This window comes from Meleagris gallopavo, chromosome 1 (genome assembly GCF_905368555.1).
Source record: "Meleagris gallopavo chromosome 1, MGAL_WU_HG_1.1, whole genome shotgun sequence".
Taxonomy (NCBI): Eukaryota; Metazoa; Chordata; class Aves; order Galliformes; family Phasianidae; genus Meleagris; species Meleagris gallopavo.
Window position 1 is genome coordinate 44,805,426 of NC_139404.1, and position 26,143 is coordinate 44,831,568.

Below are 26,143 nucleotides of genomic sequence, written 5' to 3' on the forward strand. Positions count from 1 at the left end.
GAAGATGAGAGGCTGTTGTACACTTCCTGGAAACTGCTTTTTGAACTACTGGGTTAGAGTTTCTACATTATGTTCGGGTCCAGTGGTAATCACAGAATCATAGAATGGTTTGGGTTGGAAGGCACCTTTTAGATCATCTAGTTCCAACCCCCCTCCTAGTGGAAGGGACACCTCCCACTAGTCCATGCTATTTATGCAATTTAGGGCAATTGTCTTCACTCAGACACTTGAAGAGGATGGCATCCATAACCATCCCTGGAAAGTTCTTCCCAAACCAAAAATAATCTCATTCATTCTAGACTAAGACAGCAGCCCACTGGGTACTTGTCCATATGAAAATCTAGTTCAAGCAGTTTTAAAGGCTGCTGAGAGTATGTCTTTTTGCTGAATTAATGCCTGATAAAACATTCTCAACTCAAAAACCTCAGAAAGTTTTATTTATTTTATCAGTATACCCCCCTGCTAGAGCTGTTCCACTTTTTAAACAGAAGAAGGATACCAACATTGCTGTTGCTGCTTGACACTCTTTCCTTCAACCCCTCCTTTAATACAGTTTCCTTAAATAAGCAAACAGCAGTGATATCTGAAAAATTCTGACCCCATTATGAATCATCTATGCCCAGCCCACGCACTTCCCTTCTGCAAAGGCCCTGAGTCACAATTCCTCTCTTTCCACTGGAGGATTCCAGTGCAAAGCCAAGCAACCTGCCCATCTCAGCAAAGAAGGAGCAAAAGTAGATGTTTAACTATTTACTAACGGGTCTAAATTCCCACTCAGTTGCTGACTGATTAACTGCACCTGCCGGTATCTAACATCTGAAGGAAGACAAGTCAAAGTGGATGAAATTAAACTTTCTTATGCATTTAACAGGAAGAAGAAGAACAACATGATCTAAATTTGGCTACATGTTTTACTCCTAAGGTTTCCACCAATATTCATCTTGGATCAGTTCTCCTAGAACATACCATCAGCAAAGCAAAAATAAGCCATAATCTCTTCTTCTGAAGTATAACTCCAGCTAAATACACCTGCGGATAGCTCAAATATCAGTTTAATTTAAGGAGAAAAATATCTTTGCACTTGGACGCTTTTCAAGGAACACACGCACACATCCTACGGGGGAAAGGAGCAAAGTTCCCTGTTTGCATTCCAAGAAGCAGCCAGTCTGCTGCACTGTGACAAACTGTAACAGGGCTGCCAGGAATACACTTGAAGATTTCAAAACACATATTCAAAGCAAAATATAACTAGGCAATCTTAACTACAACATTATAGTTAATAAAGATCGTGAATAAGCATGGATCATGACATCTTACAAATCCATGAGGTTGCTTCTGGAAAACTGACAAGGAATTCCATACCTTTTCTCAATAAAATCATTTACAAGTTTTTAATAACATAATGTAGCTATTTTTACAACAATTCTTTGACCATGACATATTCTAAGAACGCGACTTCAAGCAAGAGTGGATAATGGACCAATGTTTCCTTCCAAATCAAAACTATTTCATCAGGTTTTTCAAGAAGATAATGACAGCTGCAATTCATTGTCAAATGCCTCAGTCAGAAATTCTAAACCACTTCAAAGACTAAAAATTTATCATGTTTTCACCTCAGACCAGTCAAATATCAAAGTTGGCAAAAAAAAACCAAAAAAAAAACTGAGAGGTTGAGAAACTTGTATTTTTTTTAATATCTAATTTTGCAAATGTTTTCTGAAAATGGAAACATAACAAACCAAAATTTCCCATTCTTCTAAGTGCCTCTGTAAGGACACAGAACAGAAAATAGAAAGATGTTTGACCTCTGATCTGCCTGCTGCAAAAAGAGGGTGACCTTGTGGCTGCAGAAAAGTTGCAGGTGCCTCCTGACAACCTCCTTCTGGCTCTCAGAGTCCTAATAAGGACAGAACTGGGATGCAAGTTGAAAGCACTGACCTAAAGGCTCAGGCAAAAGCTTGCAGGCCTAAGCTTTCCTTTTCTAAGGTAGCACAAAGAAGCACACTGAGCTTTGCATAAGAAGGACCCATCCAAAAAAGCACATTTACTTGCTGGATCAGAAACCTCACTAGCATACCACAGCAGGAAGGGGAAAAATCTAAAAGAAAAGGAGAAAAAAGAGAGTAGTGGGTTTGGGGGAAAAAAGACCAAACATATATTTACATATATACAGACACACATACACACACACACATACATATTTGTTCTTATATAGGAAAAAAATGGATAAAAGAGCTGACAGTAACTAGGCCAAGCAGTACACCTTTACGGTGACGGGGTGGCTTAAGGAGCTCTCTCACTTGTGCAAAGCAAAGCATTCCCAAAGAATTCCATGACAAAGAGGCACAAAGAGCACTGGCCCTACATTACTCCCACCCAGAAACGTGCCCTATTCCCTCACGTCTCACATCCAGCTCACAGCTCCTTTCTTTTTCTCTGAGTGCCCTTAGAGAAAAAGTAACACTTCTCACTTCTCAGCCCCCCAGAAACTACACATGGGCCACAACTCACAAAGATGCATACAGGTGTGTTGTTTTGATTTAAGTCCCTTTGTTTTCTGGAGTTTCTGAGCATTCTACTTGAGTCTCATCCACTAAAACAGATTTACAATAATTACAGAAGTGCAAGGAATTCAAGATTGCAACTCATGTTCGATTCCTCCCTCAAGCAAACCCATGTGAGAAAGCACCATTGTACCAAGCCAGTTAAAGTACATTATCTCTACTGTGACTGGCTTACTTCATGGTATAGAAATGTCTCCAAGCATTTATCATTTTGTAGAGATCTTCTGTAGTCTGCCTTCAGCAGAAGAAGGCAGGCATACTCACAAAGCACAGCAGTGTCCAGAGAGGCACCCTGACAGTCCAGAGGAGCTGCACCACCTAACACGACTGTATTAATATAAAAGAAAGAAAAAAAAAAAAACTCTAAAAAAATCAGTGGTGCTTGTAACCAGTTTGCAACCACATTCCCACCATCTCAACATCTTTAGGTTCTACTTCAAATTCTTCAAGCATCAACAGTTCTGTTCCCTGGCTGTAGTAAGAGCCGCTATCTGCAGAACTGGCTTTGGTAATACAGACTGAACAGAATCAGCACAATTAGTCACTACATTTCAGGTATTTACTTGAACCCTGGCAGAGGGTACTGAAGGCGTAATGGAGACTTATCTGACAAACTCAGCAAAGACCTACTCTTCACTATTCATAAAGTAGCCTAGTGTGGGCAGAGCCTATGTTTCCAATTTGGAAAGTCTCTCAGTCTCCTCCATTAGGCTATGTCCAATACATGCTGATTGTTACTTCTAGCCGACAGAAACATTTCTAACCTGTTGGTACTTGCCAGTTACAAACTAGCATACTGGTTTCATGTGAGCTATCCAGTAAAACAAAACAAAACACACACCCACACAACACTGGATGTTTACAACGTTTGGACGACCTTAAGCTTACACCAGAAACTTCCTTAAGTCCCTACTATCTTCCTTCTCCCACATTCTTCCTCTGTCTGTGTCCTCTACATGGACAGCCTTTGCTTCCAAAGGCTTTACCCAGATGTCTCTTTAACACATACAGGCATGGGGCATCAACTGCTCTGCTGGGAAACCTGCTCCAGTAAATACCATACATGTTACCTGAAGCTGAATTTTCAAAAACTGGCACACTGGAAAGTGAAGACACCTTTGAAACATAAGCTGATGTTGGAAAAATATGATAATTAAAAACATATAGCTTAAAAATTGTCTATACTCATTAGAACAATTATCTTCCTTTAATCAGCATTTAGACTTGAGTTCTCCACTACAAATAATGTTGAAAATAAATTATACATTGGCCACAACTGCCTGACCTAGCATTTGAAAATCAAGCCTGAACAGGCTCAATTACTAATCAATTACAAAAATGGAAGGCAGAAGAGGAATCAGCAAGTGCTGTGGGATTTTTTTGTTTCCTTGAAGATCTCCATATTACAGCACTGTATACATGCATACATAAGAGTCTTTGTTCCCAGTTTCACAGAACATGCTTCTCAAGAGACCAACATGGACAAACTCATCTGTTTGTAATGGAACTACTTCTGGCAGGAAAAACCACTGTGCTTGTACTTCATAGAATGGCAAAATGGTACAAATAGATATTACTTAGAAGTTGATAGAAATCTTATCAAATGAAGCTAGAGAAAGCTAAAGCTAATTAATTTGCTATTTTTTTCATCTTCTACAGAGCACATTTAACACATGACTGGTTTGCATAAACGAGGATTAAATACTTAACCCTTGCTGTGGACATTATGTTGTGTGTACTGCAGTCACAGCTGCTATCAGAAAACAAGCACCTGTCAAAGGCTGCAGCCTAAAAAAGTATGCCATATGATGGATGCAAGAGAAAACTATCTAATTAGGTTATCTAAATAATGCATATTTTTACTTACTATTTCTAATGGCAAATTGGTCTCTTCCTCTCCCCTTTACTTTAAAAATCATTCTAACCAAAGATTCTATTTAGATTGCTGTGGTAGAAATTGGCTTATAAATATGGTGCTGCTTAACATATATGGATATATATCCATATTAAGTATTCAAGCAGTACTCCCAACTCAGCAGGAAGACTGTATATGTTAATAAAGGAGACACAGTTATCATTCATCCATTATTCATCCATTATTAAAAAAAAAAAAAAGGAATTTTAAATTATGCAGACACTGCAGGGAAAAAAAAAAATCACATTCACTACAATAAAACCAAAACACTAAACTTCAACAGAACAATTTTTTTTATACTTACAATGTGTAAGAGCTTTAGCACGTCCACAAACCTATCAGAAAAGCAAGAAAAAGCAGACAGTTAAATCTAAACTGCCCAATTAAAATAAACTGAGAAGCTGTTCAGCTTAGCATTGACACTTACACTTTCTCTGAGCTCATGATCTCCTTGGCAATATGGTAAACTTTTGTCTTCTTTCCAGCTGCCTTGCCCTGCAAATAAAATTGTATATTATACTATTATTTCAGGCTAGTAGTTCCTCAAATCCAACATGATTATTCAGTAATTATTTCTAATAATAATAAGTGTAATAAGTGTTTTATATTCTTTTGAAATCTCCTGCCTTTCCTGAATCCATGTGAAAATCAATTTAACTTGTAGCTAGAAATAACACTAATTGTTAGCAGCAGTTTTTATATAATTGTCAGCCTTTCTACTTAATTGTTACAGGAAGAACTGCCACCGTAATGAATGAAGCAGTAGGAAGTGACAATTATTGGTTAGTGAAAGTAGTGAAGTATGGATAATAAGTGCATATTGCACTTTTTTTCCTGATTATTACAGCATGAGTAGTATTTGCAGTAAACTCAAATGGCTTTCTCAAACATCTTAAAAGAAACACAGACTTTATTGAAAAAGATGAGAAGAAAAAGATGTCACCACAGAATAGAAAAGTCAGCTTCTGATAATTTACTAAACAAGTTGCTAGAATAAGAAGCAGCCTTACTGTGAAGTTGTGTGAGCCTTATAATCTACTTGTGACATAGTTTAGATGTTGCTGGTTTTCACATACACAAATACAGCTTCCAAAAATCAAGGCTATTGTTCAATGCCAGATAGAAATGAACAGGAATAGCAAAGCAAAAGGAGGTAGGTGCCAAGATGCAATTATTTTTTTTCTGCACAATAACTCCCATGCATAATTTCCTTCAGATAAAATACACCTGTTTTCATCACAGCTCTCATGGTTTGCCATATGCCTCTCTACTGCCAGCTGTCACTACATCTATTACGTATTCAGGCTTCCATTTCAATGGGCTGCGAAGGAAGCACGGATGAGGAGGACTGAGGCATCACGAGGTACAGAAAACACACACAATCAAAGTTGTGGGGAGGCAGTATTGAATATAGTAGGTACAGCCATTAAACAGTTATTTTGAAAATCAGGCCTCAGTAGCACAGCATATATGGAATTTTGTCTCATAAGCCCTAATGCTGCAAGATTCAGCTATGGTTATAATTCTTAACATTGTTCTTAATTTAAATGCAATTATCAGTCCCAAATTGCTAAATTAACTTCTAAACTCAGTAATCCAGTGTTGTATTTCACATATGCTAAATATATTACATATTTTATTTATTTTATATACACACTAGGATTTTACTTCAAAAATTAAGCTGATTTCCAAAAAGTACTAAGATCTATCCAGTGAGGGTCAATCAGATGAAGGCAGGGCTGTAGTGCTCATCCTCAAGCCTCAGTGACATTTCAGACAGCACAGCTGATACATTCACAGCAAGACTGAATTCACAAACACTTCCATTATGCAAAGCAAGGTATTGCTGTGCTTCTGGCAGTTGCAAATTAGATGAAAATTAGTATTTTGAGAACAAGATGTTAATGCTAAACAACTACAACATGTAACATCACAGTCCATTTTCAGCTCCCTTTGGAAGCCTTTTCATGTACCAGCTGGCACTGAAAAGACCACTTGGCATTTGTTCAGCCAGAAGATCCTCTGAGCCTGGAGGAGTATAAGTTAGAAAGATCAGAACTGGGCTCCCTCTCAGCCACACTATTGGAAGGGAGCCTTGTCACTTCTCTAACAGGCAAAAAGCATCAAAACACCCAGATGCTTGTGGTGGGGAAAAACAAAAACAAAACCAGCTGAAGGCCACGGCAGGGATTGCTTCATTCTCTCATGCAGCTGCAGGAGCTGTGAGGAAGTTGGAAGCGAGGAGCGGGTTGCTGCTAATCCCCAGCTGCTGGCTGCACGTGCCACAAGCTGGCTGGCGTGAGCCGACCAGCAGATGCTTCACAGTGAGCTCTGAATTACTTGGTGGCTGTGCACGTCCATGAAACCTGTCTGAGAAACCTCCTAACAGGAACATTTTTCTAAAAAACTCTGTCACGGAAGGTTGAGGGCATTTCTAGGGGCACACAGATCAGCAAGTCTTATAAAGTAAAATTCAGACCTGATACCACATCATCAAATCTTCTTTTCCAGCATTAAAATATCTCATTTTAATAATTTTTTTTTTTTTTTTTTTTCCTTCCCAGAAAGGAATCAAATAGAAGTCTACCACTATAGGAAACAACCCTTCACCTGCAAGGAGATGAAGCAACACCAAAGCTGCCAGGACTGCTGCTGAGAAAAGGCAATATTCTACAGGCATGCTGGGGTCAGAACTTCTAGGACTACAAAAAAGAACTCCTAAAAATGCAACAAACTAGGAAATAAGATTAAAAGAGAGGCAATCATTCTGATCTGCCATTCGCAGAAGTTAGCAGAAAGTTGACAACTATGGCTCACTCTCCTCTGATGACCTTAGAAGAGAAAGCTGCCTGCAGAGACAGAAGTGGTGACTGAAACACAGCCTTCATTACATGGCCAACCTCCTGATAATGGACCACCTATGCAAAACTGCAACTTCTAAGAGATTTTTCAGAAGGAGGTCTTTGGACCTTTCAACCTTCCTCTTGCTCCATTCTTTGGGCTTTGCCAATGCTGACAAACAAAACAATTTTACATTCAGTGCATGAGAGACATGATGCATTCAAGGATCTGTGAGTAGACAGTCTCCTTAAAATGTATTTACAGTCCTGATCATTCTAAAGATGAAGATCTGTAAATATACACCTGGGAATGTAATTATTAGAGGGGCACGGTAGGCAGCACTGCAGCTCAGTGAAAGACAAAGAACAAACATGCTGAGCAACACACTTTCCAAGAGCATATGTATAAACTAGGTCTCTTAACATTAGGATAATGTACACAAATCAAAGTTTTGTAAATAGCACACGAAACAATAAAAATGGAGAAATTGAATATATCTAGTCACGTTGACTCAATGCTTTACTTGAAAATACCTCAACAGGTTCTCAGAAAACAGCACAGGAGTGAGGAGCAGCTGCAGAAGATAAAGACGAAAAGATACCTGATCTTGAGAATCAGGCTCCCCTTTGCTGGAATCAGAATTTGTGTCATCATCTTCATCAGAACTGTTCATGATATCTTCCTCATCTGACTGAAGATCTCCTATTACCATGCCAGGATGATCATGGTGCTCTTCTAAGGATCTAAAATTAAAGTATAAACAGTTGAGAAAAATACCACGTATTACTGAGGTAGAGCTTCTGCTTTACCCCACAACAACTAATGTGCTTTGTATCAGAAGCACTAAGAGCAGTAGCACATCATCTGAAGACAGTGATAACAATGGTAGCATTTTCCACAGAGGACCCCCAACTCTGCAATATTTTATCTAAGTTGGTATTTGTGCAGTGCTCACTAACAGCAGCCAAATGCCACAGGAATTTTTGAGTATTTATCTTATTTTTGTCCTTCAGAGTTTACTTGACAGCAAATTTGATAAGTATTCTCTTTTTGCTACAACCATCTATGGTGTAATGTTTGTACCGTGTGCCAGAAGGATAAGGAACCAGCGTAGTTGTTTTGCATCCCTCTCTCAAAACAATGGGACTTATCCAGATGCAGTACTCAGGTTGGAGCTTTCTGTCTCATTTTAGATGCATGTATGTATACAAGGTTATTTATCATCACTGCATAAACTAGCTACACATGTGCATCAGGGATGGACCAATAATTCTCAAAAAAAAAAAAAAAAAAAAAGTAGAAACTTTTGATTTAAATCTCCCATTCCTGAGAGCTACCTTCCGGGTAGCTGTCAAAGCTATAAAATATAAGCATGTTCTGCTGCTTTACAAAGATTATAGAGGTCTCTTCTCATCAACTTCAGCTATATTCGCAACACAGAAATTGTATGAGACAGGCACACTACCTTCTTCCTCTAACTAGCCTTGACAACTTTAACAGAGAAATCCATTTCTAGAAGAAAATAAGAGGGGGTAGGGAAAACTAAAGAAGAAACTGAAATGGCTAGAGAAAGTAGAACCTGAAGCTTTCACAAAGTCATGTTTAGCACATCAAATTCCTGGGCTCCCATTTTTAATCCTTAAGAATATCTAAAAATTGCAAATTACAATTAAGCAGCGTTGAAACTCATGAAGCCAGTGTTGAAAGCTTACAAAAAGATGCTGGGATACCACAAGCTTATTGTAATATGAAATAAAAGCAATCAGCTGTTCTGCCAAACATAAAGCAAATCCAGAAACCTTATCTCCAAGGCTGTTCTAGCCATCACACACAAATGTTAGTATACTGACCAACACATGATTTGTGCAGCTATCATTTCTCACAGCTACCCATTTCTTCCCATAGATGTCCTGAGACACCATACGCATGGCTGAGACTTATTGTTATTTTCCTAACTTTGAATCACTAACAAGCAGAGATGGAGGGCCATTCTCCAAACACGAGTGCTACCTAAAAGAAAACATGTCAGTGTGGATCCCATGGGAGGTGGCTGCTGAAGTAAAGGACACAGCTGTGCGAGGATGCTCTGGCAGCCACCACAAGGTGTTGATTAGCCAATGCTCAAGGCAGTCTAAAAAACAAAAGCTGATTGCAAATGGACAGATATTTAGAGATGAAAACAAGATAAGCTGGCCTGTGGACAGACCTTGGTCAGCCACGAAGACACAGAAAAGACTAAAATAACTCGGCTCTATTGAAACAAGACAGGAAGGACTAGGGAAACACCCAAGTACTTATTGTCTCCCGTATTCGGAACTGGGGAAGGGGAAGAAGAGCCTAAAAGATCATCACTGAGTCCAGACAAGAATCTGAGACAACCCCAGGATACAGCCAGGTGTTTCAGCTTAGAAATCACTGACTTCATGCAGCAGTGAGTGGTCACCAGAGAGCCCTGGTGCAGAGGATGCCAGGAATGGCTCCTGCAGAGGCTCCAGGAGGGCAAAAGCAAAGACTGTGCTGTGGAGCTCCCTCTGCAGCTGCACTATCAGGGCTCTACAATTTCCAGTTGTTAGCTTCAGCATTTCAGAAAATTCCTTGTCTACTTCAATTCACAGTCCCATGACCCATGAGCTTGAAAACATTTAGTTTTAGCAGATGCCATCTCCAATCCTTTTATTTTGCAGGCGATATTCATCTTTATTTAACCTGCAACATTCCAAAAGCAGATCTATCCTCCTGCTTGATTCTAAACCTGCAAAAGAAACAATTCCTGTTATTTCTTTCTTTACTATATAATTATCTAGTTTTACTTCTCACACCTAGTACTGAATCTAGATGTAGTCTGGAATTATTTTTTCAACTGTGAAGTATATTCAGCAGTTTATCTCTTACCACAATGGAATTCAATTTTTAGCCTCCTATTCATTTAACATTTACCTTAGTCAATAGACATCTTCTTGCCTTCTTTTCCCTACCCTTCGTATTTATTTTAATTTCCTGAAACTAGGATCCATCATAACCCAGTCATCATTTGATCCTCATCATGAGGATTAAATATTTGACTTATGTTAGGTGAATAATTTCCAAAATGCAAGATTAAGCTGCATAACTTGAAGTTTTTAATAATTAACTACAGATGATTTAGGATGTTTAGTAAGTCTGCAGATTAGAGCCATTCAGCATATGTACTTTCTTCTTCCTGTGAATCACATTAATTCCTTTCTTGAATTCGTGGTGCACATGCACCTGCTATTCCTGTAAAGGAAACTCTGATTGCTGAGAGAAACTGATCCACTAAGTCTTTCTTACTGCATCTCCCCAAGAGCCAAAGCGCCTCAGCACAACTCCTGTTCATCTTCATACTGTATTTCTTCAGCTCACAGTTCAATGCATCCCTCAGGTTCTTCCACCTGATAAACTTATCTTTTGAGTGATTTGTTTTGTGTTATTATAATTTTTTTATTTTATTTTTTTGTAAGACAGAACCACAGAGGATGAGCAGATGACAAATGGTCGAAAGGCACAATAGACAATTTCTGGAATCAAACAAGCTGCACGTTCAGAGATCGAATGCAATACTGTGAATGTGGGCAGATACACTCTGTGGCTTTGTCCTCTACTAAAAAGGCTGTGACAGTGTCCCTACGTGGCCTGGCCTTTAGCAGACACGTGTGGGAGAACACGTGCTTGTCCTCAATCTCTCATCATAAACATTGCTTTATCAGAAGAGACGTAAAATAACTCTGTATATACTGCATATTCTCTCTGTATTTTTACCTCTTTAGTATGGTATTTATATGGTTTCCTTAAAATTGTTTCTGGAGTGAATGAAATTCCTTGTAGCCTGTAGACAGGTTTGGACACATAATAGCACAGGCATGCCTAGCGGTTATTTTTTAAACAGCTCTATCATCAGTTCACAGTATCCCCCAAATACCCATCTCTATCTTGCTCCCACTTCATCACGATTCTTTGTCCTACCAAGAGAAACTTCTGCATTATCAGTCATGTGAAACACCATCAGTGCCAGCTCACTGTGCTGCCCACTGAGTAAGAACATCTTGTCATACCATGTGAGCAACCTACCTAAATATAGATGCAGGCCTTTTTTGACACTTAAAATGAAATAAATGCTAATTTTTTTTTTTTTTTTTGAATCGAGCAGTTTATGGGATGAAGCATATGCACTGCGCTGTACATTCCTAATGCAATAATAAACATTAATGAAACAAAAGCTGATAGTCTTAGTCAGACATACAGCAAGATAAAACTTTCAAAACCTACACAACTGCCACCTGAATTGCCAGCTGAAAAGTAAATCATGTACTTCCTGGCTTGAAACACGACCAAAAAACCCTACATCAAAATAGTGCAACTTAAAACTGCAAGCATTCACTTTCACATATCTTTCTTTCATGTAAAAAAAAACACATCTGGAAGTTTCACAGTTCGCAGTTTTACAAATGAAGCTATTCCATTATTCAGTGAGGCTTGTACAAGCAAAAAACATCAAAAAAACCTAAATCACCAGCATCTTTTTTTTAACAAGTTGTTTAAACAGACTGGAACTGTAGATTCAGATGTTTATGTTGATCAGGATAGGATTTATTTTTCTGTCTGGAAGAGCTTGGTGGCTGTTCTGTTTATTTGTATTATGATAAAAGCTCCAAACAAGCCTGAGGCCTTGCTTTCAGGCAGTGCTCATTTAGGACCTGCATAAGACATCATAGCCTGAAGTCACAATAAATATTTCTGTGCTGGTTCCCAAATCATTTAGAAGGCAATTATTATCCTGAAGAAGACAACTTTAGCTTGTATTTCGTTTTCTGGACTGTAATCTACCATAATCTCATCATTTACACTTGATATTCTCTGATGACAGTGACTATCAACCATCTTAGCTGTTACGGAACAGCTTCATTGTCCTTTTCATGTCTCCATGCTTTTTTGTTTCTCACTCAGGCATGCCAGAACAGCAAGCGAGGATGAACTCACAGCCTGGGCCAAGTTGCTTACTTATTTTAAGTTATTCCTACTGCATCTGTCACCTCTTGGGTTAACAGCAGGTGCATGGATGGGAAGAGCTCAAGCTGACTTCATGTCTTTCCTCTCTAGTGTGGTGGGCAGTGCTAGAACTGCCATAGGAACTGCTGTGGCTACAAGCTCTCGGCACAGCTTGCCTTTTTGTAGACAAGCTACAAGGGCTCACTTCTGCCCAAAATGGTGCCTCTCTGCAGCTAGAGACAGAGCAACATGTAATCCCAAAAGCATTTTACAAAGTTGCTTGAAGTTACACCACTCATTCCGCCCGATGACAATTCAATGGTTTCATTAAGTTCTTGGTATTATTGGAACTAATAGGAAGGAAAAAAAGGCAACAGATTAGCAGTTTTTATAGGTTTGACACTAGGGAGCACAGCAGGCAGCTCGATCTGCCTTTTCTCACTCTTTATTATTTATTAATTTATTTATTCATCTTCACAGTGAGAGTGACAGAGCACTGGAACAAGCTGCCCAGAGAGGTAATGGAGTGTCTTTTGGAGACGTTCTACATCCACCTGGACGGGTGCAACCTTTTTAGGGAGCCTACTTTGCAGGGGAGTTGGACTTGATGATCTCAAGAAGGTCCTTTCCAGCCCCTACAATTATGTCAATCTGCGATTCTGTGATTTTTCAGACTACCTGAACAGATTACTCCTTTAAGATCCATCAGTTATTCCCGTGATCTGTTCTTCCACAGATGACAATGCTAAGGAAAAAATCAGTATATAAAACATCATAAAAATTCAAAAAAAAATGGTAAGCAAACAAGATCAATGACTATTTGCCTCACTTATAATTACTCTGGTCTGTTCTCTCCAGGCTGGCTAGGGAACTTTAAGGATACAATTACCAAATTGTTCCTCAATGATCACAGACAGAAAGCAGAATTAACCTGCCTCTGACTGATCAGCCACACGTGGAAGCGTTTTATGCAAGGAACAGCCATTTTATCCTGGCCTTTACCCCTGATCTGCCCCTGCTAACTCCTAGATTTTCAGGGCAGGGATCTGGCTTGTCCCACCAGCAGCTGACTGTGCATGGCAGGCACCTGATCTGCAGGCACTGGGCCATCCCAGCGCTCACAGCCAGCAGCGTTTATTTGTGTGGTCATTCTCTCAAGGTCAGGACAGTCGTTATTTCTTTCCTCTGCAAGAAGGAAAAAAAAAAAAAAAACTGATTCTCATTCCAAGAACAAATAAGCAAGGCATCTGTATCCAGTGCCGATGTCACCAGAGGCCCATGAGGCCAGGAGGCCGCCCCCGGCCACAGGCAACCTCCTATGGCCTGGCAGCGTTTCTCAGTTTCTGCTCTGCCCGACCGTTTGTTGACAATTCCCTGCTCCATGTGCAGCTCTGCATAAACACACACACATGCTTCAGATGCTTCTACGATCACCACAGAAAAGTTGTGTATAAAAAAGAGGTCTCCGTTTTAAAAGTCTCAGAGAAAAGCATTCTCTGACATGACTCGGTGATCAATTTGATAGAGGAACCAAAACAGCTTCGGCCACATCTCGGAGACCCGCAGAACCTCGATTCATCTACCCACATTCACAAGCAGCAGAGCATGCAGTCAGATCACCCTGCCTCTGCCTGAGCTGCTGTGAGAGATTGCTGTGCAACAAAGGACTCTGTGAAGTTTCAGCGGGGCATTACCAACCCCAGTGCCATGTGCCAGCCTTCAGCCTTTGTACTGGGCAGTGAAACACAGCAGTAAAATGCACGGATTTAAACCCCTGCCTTGAGGCTTGCATAGGGGAAGGACTCACTCCATCAGTTCCTCCTGTCACCACCCAAAAATGTCAGCTATTTCTCACCTTCAAAGGTGGGTAAAGTGTGAAGTCTTTGCATTATATGCAGCTTTTCACTTCTGCTTATGGTGAATACCATTTCTGAGCCCCCATTTCCAGAACACTTTCTGGATTTGCAGCTGTCACTATGAAATGGCCAAAGCCTTCAGAAAAGCTCTGGGCGTGGAAGTGCTAATAAACAGTACAGAGCATCATTTATAGTTAAGACTTGCTCCTCATCTTCACTCACCCATACAAAACACAGACCCCAGTGAGAACTGCTTATTGGGAAAGGACAGCAGCACCAGGAGAAGAAAACAATACTTAACTTTTCCAGACACATTTAAAAAAAAAAAAAAAAAAGGAGATAGAGAAACCACCACACCAGCCCAGCACACACTGAAGAGACTTCTAGAAAACTGTGACAAAATCTCAAACTAAGCACATCAAGTTGGAAAGGGGAAACTTCCACCACAAATTCCTATCAATATTACTCTAAAAAAAACTGACCATACCTTGCTAGGACCACTGTGAAATTCCAGTGTTTGACTACTTTTCATCCACTAAAATCAAAGTCCATCATTTGTGATTGTTCATTATTTTTGTGACTTTTTTGCTTACTACTTCTGAAATCGGGGCTGTAACACTCTTCTTCAAAATGTTGTTTGTTCTATTTAAAAATAACGCACAGCTTACTGGAGGGCAAGTTTTACATGTCAGATACTTCCAAGATGACGAAAGAAAGCTAAATATCAGAGTACTCAAAAACTAGTGACTTACAGCTAAAATAAACATAGCATGACTTAACTCTTAAACACATGTCTGTCTGCATGCATGTTAGCTGGCACGGCTTCCTGGGCAGCCTGCTGAAAAACACTGGATGGAGTAGCTTGGTTGAAACCAGCACACACTCACTGCAAAGAATCACTGAGTTGTTTGCAAGGTTGGACTTGTGCTCTCTCTTCCTCCAGTATTTTACACAGATCAGAAGAGTGGGATTTTGACGCTTTTCCTAAACTTTTCAGTTCATCTCAAAATCAACACAGAACATCTGATCCCCAGGAATAGAAAAATATGTGGAAAAGAAAAATATCAACTTGCATTTTAAATCACTGAGATCCTCAACTCAGGCCAGAGCTGTTGAACTGATGGTTCCTTTTGTCTACTCACATGCACCTGGAGTTTATGGTTTTAGTTGGTCCACTTTTGCTTAACTGGGTGAAATAGTTTTACATAAGCACAAGGAGAATAATATCAAGGAAAATTAAAACTTGAGTAAAATTAATGTTTTTAAAAAGGAACTTCTTGGATTCCAGTATCTAAACAGAGCTGCATTCCTTAATCTAAATTTTGTCTAGGGCATTGAGACAGGGTTGCTGCAAGCAGTTCACTAAGTCTGTTCATTAAAACAATGGAACAAACAGAGATGTGGGGTAAATTATGCATAATAATACATCACTGTTGACATTTAAATAAAAACTGAAGTTAATATTTTGACCATTTTGTTTTCCAACATTTACTTTATGCCAAAAAACCCTACTGTTTTACATATGTAATTAGTTTAGACCTTGCTGCTGTTAAAATATCACCACACATAACAGCATACTAAGGAGCTTCACGAACACATTTTCTGAGCCAATGCTGAAAATAACCCAAGGAAAAGGCTGTTTTTGAGCATATAAGTGGGTCTTTCATCAATTCCCATCTGAGATACTCTCTGAAACTACGTGTTGGGAACCTGCAGCATATAGCACTGTTGGCAACTGGAGACAGGGAGGCTTGTGCTTGATGCAGGGAGTGAGGCCAGCATCAGGTGACAAATGCTGCATCGAGTTAGCTTTCTTCTTCTTGAGGAACAGAAAACATGTAGAAAAAATGCTGAAATCTAGAAAAAAGCAACCATGGAGTAAAAGCAGAAAGAAAAATAAAGCCTTGTAGATTGTGGGAGTGACACTCAGGCTCCCACACCCACATGAGAAGGAGTGGGCTGAAAAAGGTGGCTCCGTGCCTGATGGCCTCGGCGCTCCTTCCAATGCCTTGTCACTTCCCCATGGCCTGCAAGGCCAATGCGCCAGCCTGATATGATGTCACTGGGAGGAAGGATGAGGACATCCTTGTTTTATAACAGGAAACAACACAGCTACAGCATTTTTGCCATCTGTAGAGAGTGCTTCTTTGGTGGGAAATGAATGACAGTGCAGTTTAACCTTAAGCTTGTAATAGGTAACATTTACACTCAAAATGGTTCTTTACTGCATATGGATGGGAAGTAAACCAAGATTAACACACCAGAGTTTGCCAGACCATACAAAACAGTGACATAAGGAGCCACACTATGGCTTTTTGGAAGCAGCAGTGGGATTTGCCCACCAAGCAGCAAGCACATCTCAGCAGGGCTGGCTTTGTCTTGGCCACCACTGCTCCCCTCATACACATCAACACACCTAGCCCAAACTGGTCTTCATAAAAGGTTAACATCAAGAAATTAAACAACATCTATGTACTTGTAAAACTGGATAAATTAGAAAGCTTTTGTCATTTCTCTTCAAATTCTGTTAAAAGTTTCACCATGCACGGTGTATAGGTCAATTTGCTGCACCTATTTCTTTCTATCCATTAACTGTAAGCCCTTCAAAAGAGAATGAAAGATAAACCAAATCCACTCAGAAGACAAAAAATTTTCTTTTGTGACAATCTTGGAGATTCTGAGTAGTTTTAATTTCTTGAGGCTTTCCAAACAATTTCAAGACTGGACTGCACATGGGAATTATAGACTTGGTTTCGGACAAAAACGGTTTTCCAATTAACTTATGTCCTTTGGATCTGACAAGACAGCATTGGGTCTCCAAATCTGTCCCAGCATAAAAACAGATGAAATCAGCACATCTCAAACCCATTTGCAAAAGAATGTGTTAAAATTCTTTCAATGCAAAGAAATTCCTGTTTATTCTCATTAAAAAAAAATGCTTGGTATAATTCTCCCAGGGCGCTTTAGAAGATACAAGTATTGTTCCAGATCACGTATCTTCTTCTTATAATATATGTATTTTATTTCAAGTGATATAGCAGACTAAATTATCAGCCTGTATGACTGAAAATCACCCCAAAGCTACATAAAATTTCTCCTCCAATTGGAAAACAACACTGTGGAGACAAAGACTTGCATGAAGACTCCTGCAAAAAAGAAAAAATAAGAGACAATACACCCCACACAAATTCACTTTCCTATCCTTCATGCAGTTTCACTGCACTATCCTAGCACTATGAAATAATTGTCTTGACAATACAATATAGAGTACTTCCCAGGCCCAAGGACAACTAACTTTGGAAAGAGAAGGAGATCCCAGAGTGGTGTCCAGCCCCAGGGTAATGGCTCCTGAATATACGATGCACTTAAATCCCTCCCTGAGCAGAAGCCAGCTGGAAGCACAGGAGAGAGCTGAGAAGTGGATGCAACTAAGGAGCTGGTGGTGGAGAGCAAGGAACCTGACTTTTGCAGATCAGAAACTAATCTGCTGTAACTATAAAGAAGCTGAAATCCAAAATCTACACGCTTGGCCTCTACTCATAAGGAAATTATATTCACTTTTTCTGAATTTTATTAAGTGAATTATTTTTTTAACACTGAAATGCAAACAGAACGACTTCAACACCTGAAAAGTATTTCATGCATTTAAATCTCAGTGTGCTTGAAAAATATTTTAAAATGCTATAGAGACACTTTAGGGATTTAGTGTTTCCCTTTAAAAGTTTCTGAGCAGGAACTTCGCAGTTGCAAGACACAAACAAAAAAAACCAACACTTCCCTAACACAGCCAGTCACTAAACACCACATTTATCTGGTGTGACACTACTTCTAAGAAGCATGCCTCAAAATCCTAATGAAGTTCAGTACATCAAAGAGGAATGAATACCAATTAAAGCCAAGTGCTTAATCACACAGATTTCAGTACTAAATTCACTATTCCAAGAAGGCTTTCATGGAGACACAATTGGCCTCTGGGGACTCAGTCATCAGAGCAGAATTTAGTCTTGATAGCTAAACTTACAGAATCACAGAATCAGTTGGAAGGGACCTCCAGAGATCATTAAGTCCAAGCACCAAGTCTTACATTTTGCACTGAGACATTCATTTCTGAAAAATCAATGGGCTATTCTAAATCAGCACAAATGGAGGAAAATAGGCAGCAGGGTACACAGAAAGCAACACTAAGATCTTGAAGCATTGTTGTCACATGGCACTCCCCCTCCACAGCCCTTTCAGAAGGAAAATCCTAGCAGGAAATACAGTGACACAGCTATACATTTCATGCAAATCCATTAGTAACCATGTACAGTTGCAAGATCTTGAAGGAACATTGCCAAAAATAGCCAGGAAATACATCATGCTCTTCCTGAAGGGTGAAAGAAAAGACTTGCTAAACCAGAAGAATAATTCCATTGCCAGAAACTATGCAAAAAATGCAAGGTAGCCCACAGAATCCAGAGAAGTTTAAGTTTATGTTTTCTGCACCATGACATACGTTTCGAGCCATTTTTGCTTTTCCTCTGCATTTTTAAATTACTGGACATAGGTATACTCAATTTTACTTTCTTACTTAGTTTCAAGGAAGATCTTGCCTTCTTCTTCAACAGAAAGTTTGTTTTTGAGAAGGATAACAGATGTATAAATATTTCTCTTTTATTAAGAAGTGTTACTTCAAAATAGAACTGTTTCAACTGGTCTCTGGCAATACTAACAAGAATGACTGTGTTGGTACAAGCAGCACTGACTTTTCACTCACATTTCAGGCCTGGACCATATTTCTCAAAACCACAATGCTTGGGGAAAAAAATAAATAAATAAAAATAAAAGCTGCTTTCCCTGCTGTTACCAGCAAGCAGATAGTGATATTTAAAACTTATTTTACATGTTAACTGTACACTATCAATCCCACAGCATCTGCTCCTCACTCACTTCACAGAATCCTCATAACAACAAATGCACACTTGCTAGTCATTTTAAAATGGTTATCAAAGACGGAGAACAGAGCAAAACAAACAATCCTTAAAAACTATTTCAAGAGACTACTTTATTTTACTGTGGGAACAGTACATGGATTATCTGCTACAGGGGCTCTGTGTGACTGTATTCAGAATATTCCCCCGAGGTGCTGGTAGCCACCTGGGCCCACCAGCCTCCTCCCACCAGCTGTGCCTCCCATCATGGCTCACAGCCCACCTCAGGACGCTCACTCCCCTCCTCCTAAAGTCAAACCCCACAGTGGCAGCAGGAAGACCAACATCAAATAACTCAAAAATCAAGTGGCTAGCAACAACTGATACCCGCACTATTAATTACCCAAGCCTGCCATTCTAGATTTAAATTCCTGGGGGGAGGCGAAAGCAAATCGAAAGTATCTGAATTTAGTAAGACATATGAATTTAGGCTAAAAGCAACACAAGCTATTAACATTCTCCATTAAAGCCTACCGCTTTCACTAGATGGGATCAGGAGGAAACTTCTCAGCTTCTCAGCTGCTGAAGCCCTGGGTATTTTGTATCTTCCTCCAGACACACACAAAAAAGTAACATTGGCTACACCCTACTGAACTCTTCTGGTAATGGCAAACTTTGTGTTCGGAATGAATATTCTGCATATATGCTTTATGATTAGAAGTGTAAGGAATCAGACTGTGAATCTGTACACTGGCTTTAATCATGAGGAAAATTACATCCCATTAGCATTACAGAAGTTCAGTGTGCTTCAATGTATGGAAAAAGGTAAGCACATGTTCTGACAGGTTGAGAAAATGCTAGCAGTAATTATTACAATAACATCGGCACTATTTCTCTAACCGGTTTTATAACATCACTTGGCACAGGGAATAATAAGAGTTTCTTAAAGAGCTATGCAGAAAGGGAAGATGGCATTGATAAAGAGGATTCGAAGGAGGTGGGAAAATAATGTATGAGAAAACTGGCAAAACTACCTGCTTGGCTCTGGGTGCACAAGCACCCCAGCATCTTCCGAGCAGAGCTGAAACCAACCCTGGCACTTGCTCCTCCATCTCCAGCTGATCTAGGGCAGCACTGCCCTGTTCCCATTTGCTCCTTGGGATTTCTTTGTCCCCTGCCCTATGAAAGTAATGTCATGCATAAATCATTCCCTATGGCAGATTCTGATTACGCAACCTAGTTTAAAATAAAAACTAAAATGAAGTATTCGGGTTACATTTTTCTGTGTGTGCTTTCAAAAGAACACGACACAAATCCAGTTCTTCCAAGAACACCCAGCTTAGGAAGCTCAGGTACAGATTTGCCAGGGTGCAAAAGATCACTCAAACCCTTACATCACTGTTGGTACAGTGGGAGGTGTGGAGAGTGAATAGCTATAAACCTCACGCACTCTTCCAGGTGAGAAAACTGAAGAGCCTGTAGACTCATGCCTGCTGTGCTTCATTCAACCAGCAAAACATTTCTTCATGTTTCCTAAAGCAAAGACGAACAGACACCTGAGCCACAACCACAACACAAACCTACAACAGATCAAACAGATAAAATATATCCTTCTTTAAGTTTGGTCTTGCTCTTCTTAGGTAAACCAAAACAGGGGAATACTAAAAGAATTGGGTCAACACTTTCAAAAGATACTAAAAAACTGTGTTTAAACAAAAAGTCGTGAACTCATAGCACTAAAAGAATGCGAAGATGAAAACAAAAAAGCAACCTACTGTAAACAAGAAAAATATTCAACATATGAACAAATATACCAATGCCAGAAGCTCATAGCTAGAAATCCTACTTCCCACAGTAAAGCTTCATGCTTTCCATCAGTCCAGTGTTGAGAATATCAAGTTTATCAACAGTTACCAACAAAGGATGCCACTTAAAATATTTGCCTCCTCCTCTAAAAGAGTAAACTCCTCCAGAGAATGGCAAGCTCCGAGTCTTCAGAGCATACATTTGCAGTGCACACATCCAGAAAGAAGCTTAGTAATCCTAAGTGAAAAGTAATATTAAATGTGATTATAACCTAGCTCATTTGTTCTCATCAATATGTATATACTCTCAAGAGTATAAAGAGGCTTGCTGGAACTATGAATTATACAGGCTGTCTATTTTGTTTAAATCCTTCACTCTGCTGTGAGACAAAACTTAGGGATCTCTAAGACCGACAGATCAGCTGAAGTTAGGAAGTTAAGTAATACCAAGCTGGGTCAAAGGATTCTACCACCAGGAGAATGTGGGAGCCTCCTGCTCCACATGGCCCACTCTTCTTGCCAACACCCACATTCACAGCACCACAGATGTTACAAGGTCTGCTCCCACCTGCTCCATTTAGCATCTGTTTTAGACATATCTGTGAATCAGTCCAATCCCTTTTTGAATCTGCTGATACTGACTACCTCCTCCATCTGCTCGGACAACAAAGCAGCAGCTCATTCCCTTCCCTGCAGCAAATGCTTTCTATCACCTGCCACAAAACCCTGTATTTTAGTAATATTTTGCACAGGTCGCACAGAACTCCTGCACTTCCACTAGTTTTATTGTATCTGTGGGCATAGAAAGGTACAAAACACTCAGTGCACTCAAGGAGAGGCACTATCTTTTCTTACACCAGAAAAGCTTTCAAGACCCAAGAATTTGCATACCCAAAAGTTCGCCTGCTTTTTCCAGCTGTATCAGCTGATCTAAAAATATATTCATTTCCCCTACAAACATAGAAACTATGGACTCTATGAACATTTATTCCACTTCATCCTGAGACTGGAGTAAGGTTAATTCCTCCCTATTTAAGTGCTCTTGAATACAAATATGTGACTATATCAAAATGCTTTAATTAAATCTGGGAAAGCACGTGTGTGCATTACCAAAATTTTAATCATATTTGAAGAAGCTTATTTTTCCTCTTGACTCCCTTCACCAAGTGCAGTTTTCAGAACTTCAAAAGCACATGCAAAGATACATGTCAGTGATTGTTCTGTTGACATCTCATGAAAGGGATGTACCCTCTAGGGTCATCTTCTAAATGTGTTTACAACCACCAAGCTGCAAGTGAGATGTTTAACCAGCCCTTTCTTTTTATTTTACCTGCCATGTCTCACACGCCTGCTTGCTGCTTGAAAAGGCTCCTCCATCTCATACAAGCTGGGGCTCGGGTCTTCCACGTGGCTGGAATTCTGCCATTCCAAAGACAGATTTTTACCAGCACCCATAGCAAAAGGCAAGTTCTCATACTCTGGTATTTCCTCATAGTGACGCAAGTTCTCATACTCAGGAGCACAATTGCTGGTTACAGAATTCAAATGCATTTGGGACAGATTATCTCCTGGCAGTGAGTGCCCATCTGAAGACTCCAGCCTTTGGTTACTTCGCATCTCAGGCTGGCTTCTATTTCTCTGCCTCTTCTTCTGCAGTGCAGGACTACTTATTTCTACGGAACGTGCCTTAGCAGATTTTGCTTTCCTTTCACTGCCGACAGATGATACATGTCGGTTGTTGCCATTCCCATACCCTTCCCCAGTGGAAAGGTTAGCAGTAGAACTATCCATTGACTGGCTGCCTTTAGACAGAAATTTTTGGAAGTCACTTTTCATTAAGCAAACCGACAGTTTCACATTGAGAAACTTTTTCAAACTGTTTTTCTTCTGCGGGTCTTTGCAAGGCTTGTCTGTCCTTTCCATGTCCACAGAAGAGAGAGATTTGGCTCTGGGCTTTGTCACAGCACTCACGTGACTGAAGCTGGGAGCAATGCTAGCAGTTTTTAATGACTCCGAATTTCCTGAAAACGGAAGAATAGGGTGAGGTAACTTCCAGACGGGTTTCTCAGAGGAACGTTTGGGTATGTCACAGGATGATAGCGCACCTTGCTCCCTGGCTTGAGTGCGTGTGAAGTGAGATCCTTCCAGAACGCTGCTTGATTTGTCTTCAGAGGAAGCATAAGAACTTTTCTCAATCAGCTCTGCCGACGCAGCTTTTTTCAGCACTCCTGCAGCTGGTAGGCTGTGCCGCTGTGGTTTCTTAGGAACGATTTTTGGAGAACTTTCATCCTTGATTTTAGCTTCCCTATCTTCCACTTTCTGTAGGGAAACATGGAGGCTATTAGCAGTAGGTGGGTACTGACTGCCAGTTAATTTTATTTGCTTTGGCAAACTCATGGACAAAGTATCACATCTGATAAAGCTAGTCCTTTTGTCCACAGTATCTGGCATACTAGCATCATCTGTCATCCTATCCACCGAGCTACCTAAGTTATGGTCTATATCTAAGGAACATTCAACATTTTCCACCAAATCAGAAGTTTTGTGTGATAACTGAGGCAACAGATTTTGCAGCGTTGACTCTTCAGTATCAGCAGGTTCCTTCCTCAGATGCATTCTGTCTGTGACACTTTGAGTTATCTCAGATTTTTCAGGATTAAGCGCTTCCGTATGATCGTTATAGCAAACGCTCTGACCAAGGACGTTAATTTTTGCTGGCTTTTTAAAGCTGCATTCAGCAGGACCAAGGGAATCATTCTCTGAACTAGATGGTTCCTTTGTTCCTTCTCCTATGCTGTCTATGCCATCCTGACGGACAAGACACGCAGCACGTGGTTTTCTTGGCTTAGGGATAGGAAGCATTTTTGAGCTCAGGACTGAACATGTTTCAGAGGAAGTTTTATCAGTGTCTATTTTCACGCCCATTTCACCTGAAAACAAACTACTGCTATTTACATTTTCATTTTCAAGGATTTCCTGGTTCGGTGGGCAAGAGCAACTGCTGTGATTTTCATTCAAACTAGGACAAGTTTCAGACGTCTGAAACTCGTCTTCAGTGAGCTTACTGCCAGTATTTTGTTGCCTCCCGTTAGCTATCTCAGAAGATGACTGTACAAGTTCCAAAAACTCTATTTTAACATCGTTCCTGGAGCTGTTGCCATCCCCTTTGTAAAGTTTGTCTGCATTCCTGTGCCTCACAGGACTTCTGTTGGGGAACACACCATGAGTTAGAACATCTTTAAGTTTCTCTTCCAAAATGCTGGCTTTCACAACCACCTGGTTTCTATTTGCCATTTTTTCACTGGGACTACTCCCCAGAGCCAGTGCAGTTTTTTCACCTGTTTTGATATTCTCTAAGTTTTCAAAGTGCTCAAGAATGATCTGAGTTTTACAAGTGTTCTCCCCATTTCCAAGCTTATGAAAGCATTCGAATTTGCAAGATGACATTGGCAGAATATATGCTGTGTTATCAGTACCCCCTTCTGAGACTTCATTTTTATAGTTCAAGTGGTCCAGTGTTTGAGAAGAATCTCCTCTGTGTTCCTCAAAGCTTTTGGTGCCTTTCCTTGCGCAGGATGGAGGCTTAACTTCTGGAATGGATGAGCTCTTGAGAACCTTCGGTTTTGGTGCAACAGCTGGCTTAGTTTTCCTTGCTGCTTGTAAAACACCAGAAAGCATGACATCAGGCTTTGGTGCAACGGGTGGAGGTGTTGCCTTGTGTCCTACCACAAATTTTGGTTTGGGGGCCACAGGCGGCTTCTTAATTTCTAGGAAGGATGGAAAACAAAGACATTAGTCACCATCAGCCTACAGAACAACTTCACCTGCACCACAGTCTTTATTTAACTCACATAATCAACAGGATATTGATATGGTATTGTATATGTATATATTTTTTCTCCTAAAAGCATTCCTCCTTTCCCTACCATTGTTTTTTTGTGAGTTGCCTTTCTTCTTTTTAATAGGTCCAAACAAGGGCTGATGAAAGAAGTCTTCAAGGGTCACTTATTTGTCAAAAAAAAAAAGTCTAACTTTATGAAAATGCATGTCCCTGCTCAGATACTGAAGTATGATGCTAAGAAAACAAAACAGATTAACTTGGTTTTGAAGTCTCATCATTGTAACACCTTCCAAAAATCCTGCAAATTCTATTAAGTGGCTAGTGTAAAGTAAGCAACAAAGATAACAGAATAGACAGGGTAAATACCAGGACAGTTCAGTTCCTCTCCCCTTGCCATCTTTGGAAAACTGTAAACTAAAATTCCCCTTTCCTTTCCTCTTCTTTTCAAACAGTATTTAGATGGATTGTTGTACCATCTGTAAAACTTGCATGTCACCATCACTGGTTAAGTGTAATGAGCTGAAGTGTTAAGTTAATGCAATAATTTGCAGCAAGTCAGTGCTTTCCTACCGTATGAGTAAAACGTTATTTCTGTGCAACGTGTAAAATTACTCTTCAAACATGGTACTGTGACCTAGAAACAGCCACCACTGCTATCTTTGACTTATGACCCCACTATAGTGGATGACAAAGCCCAAAGAGAGTAGAGGGCAGGAAAAAGAGCACAAGAGGAACTTGGACACTACTGTGTTCTGGGTCTGTTTTATTTTGTTTTTGAATTTGTTTTTTTAATATGCCTGAAACATTTTCACATTGTAGGAGATAAGTTATGACCAGCGCATACATTAGAAAGTAATTTCTAAGTGCTCTGAAGGATTTTGATACGTGAAGACTCACTTGTACAGTAATTGAGTTTCTCACTCTATTTTTATATGTACTATCTCTGTATTTATTAGCTGTGTTTTGAACAGTATTTTCATACACTTCCAGAAAGTCATACATATGTTAAATAAAAATCTCAAGAAAACACGTAATTGATCTTACACAGCACAGGGATTGGATAAGCCATTTATTAATTATTTCATTTGAACTGTGAGCTTGGTGGCTTTTTATTCTTATTCATTACTATAAATTTGCAACTCTATTCAAGTCTCTAACTTGAAAACATAAGAATAAGGTTTCAGGCGTGAGCGTTTTTCTGTTTCGTCTTTTTGTTTGAAAGGAATCTAGATGTTAAAAAAAAAAAAAAAAAGAAGGAAAGGAAAAAAAAAAGGCAGATGCATTCAGATGCAAGCATTTCCCAAACACTACGCCACTGCTTGAAGCAGAGAGCCAGGAACAATGTCTCCACTATAGAAACAGGAAAACGATGTTTTTCTAGGACATGAATCATTAAATGGTATCCAG

At 39.8% G+C, this 26,143-nt stretch overlaps 1 protein-coding gene across 1 annotated transcript in view; it reads right to left on the reverse strand.

Annotated features, from left to right (window-relative positions):
• Window positions 1–26,143, reverse strand: part of FGD6 (FYVE, RhoGEF and PH domain containing 6) — a 67,732-nt gene that overhangs the window by 34,016 nt on the left and 7,573 nt on the right. Inside the window, exons 2-5 of the mRNA XM_085223216.1 lie at window positions 22,226–24,662; window positions 7,922–8,063; window positions 4,907–4,974; window positions 4,784–4,814 (exon numbers count right to left, since the gene is read on the reverse strand). Of these exons, the coding sequence (XP_085079342.1) occupies window positions 4,784–4,814; window positions 4,907–4,974; window positions 7,922–8,063; window positions 22,226–24,662 (2,678 nt within the window). The remainder of the gene's footprint in view (window positions 1–4,783; window positions 4,815–4,906; window positions 4,975–7,921; window positions 8,064–22,225; window positions 24,663–26,143) is intronic.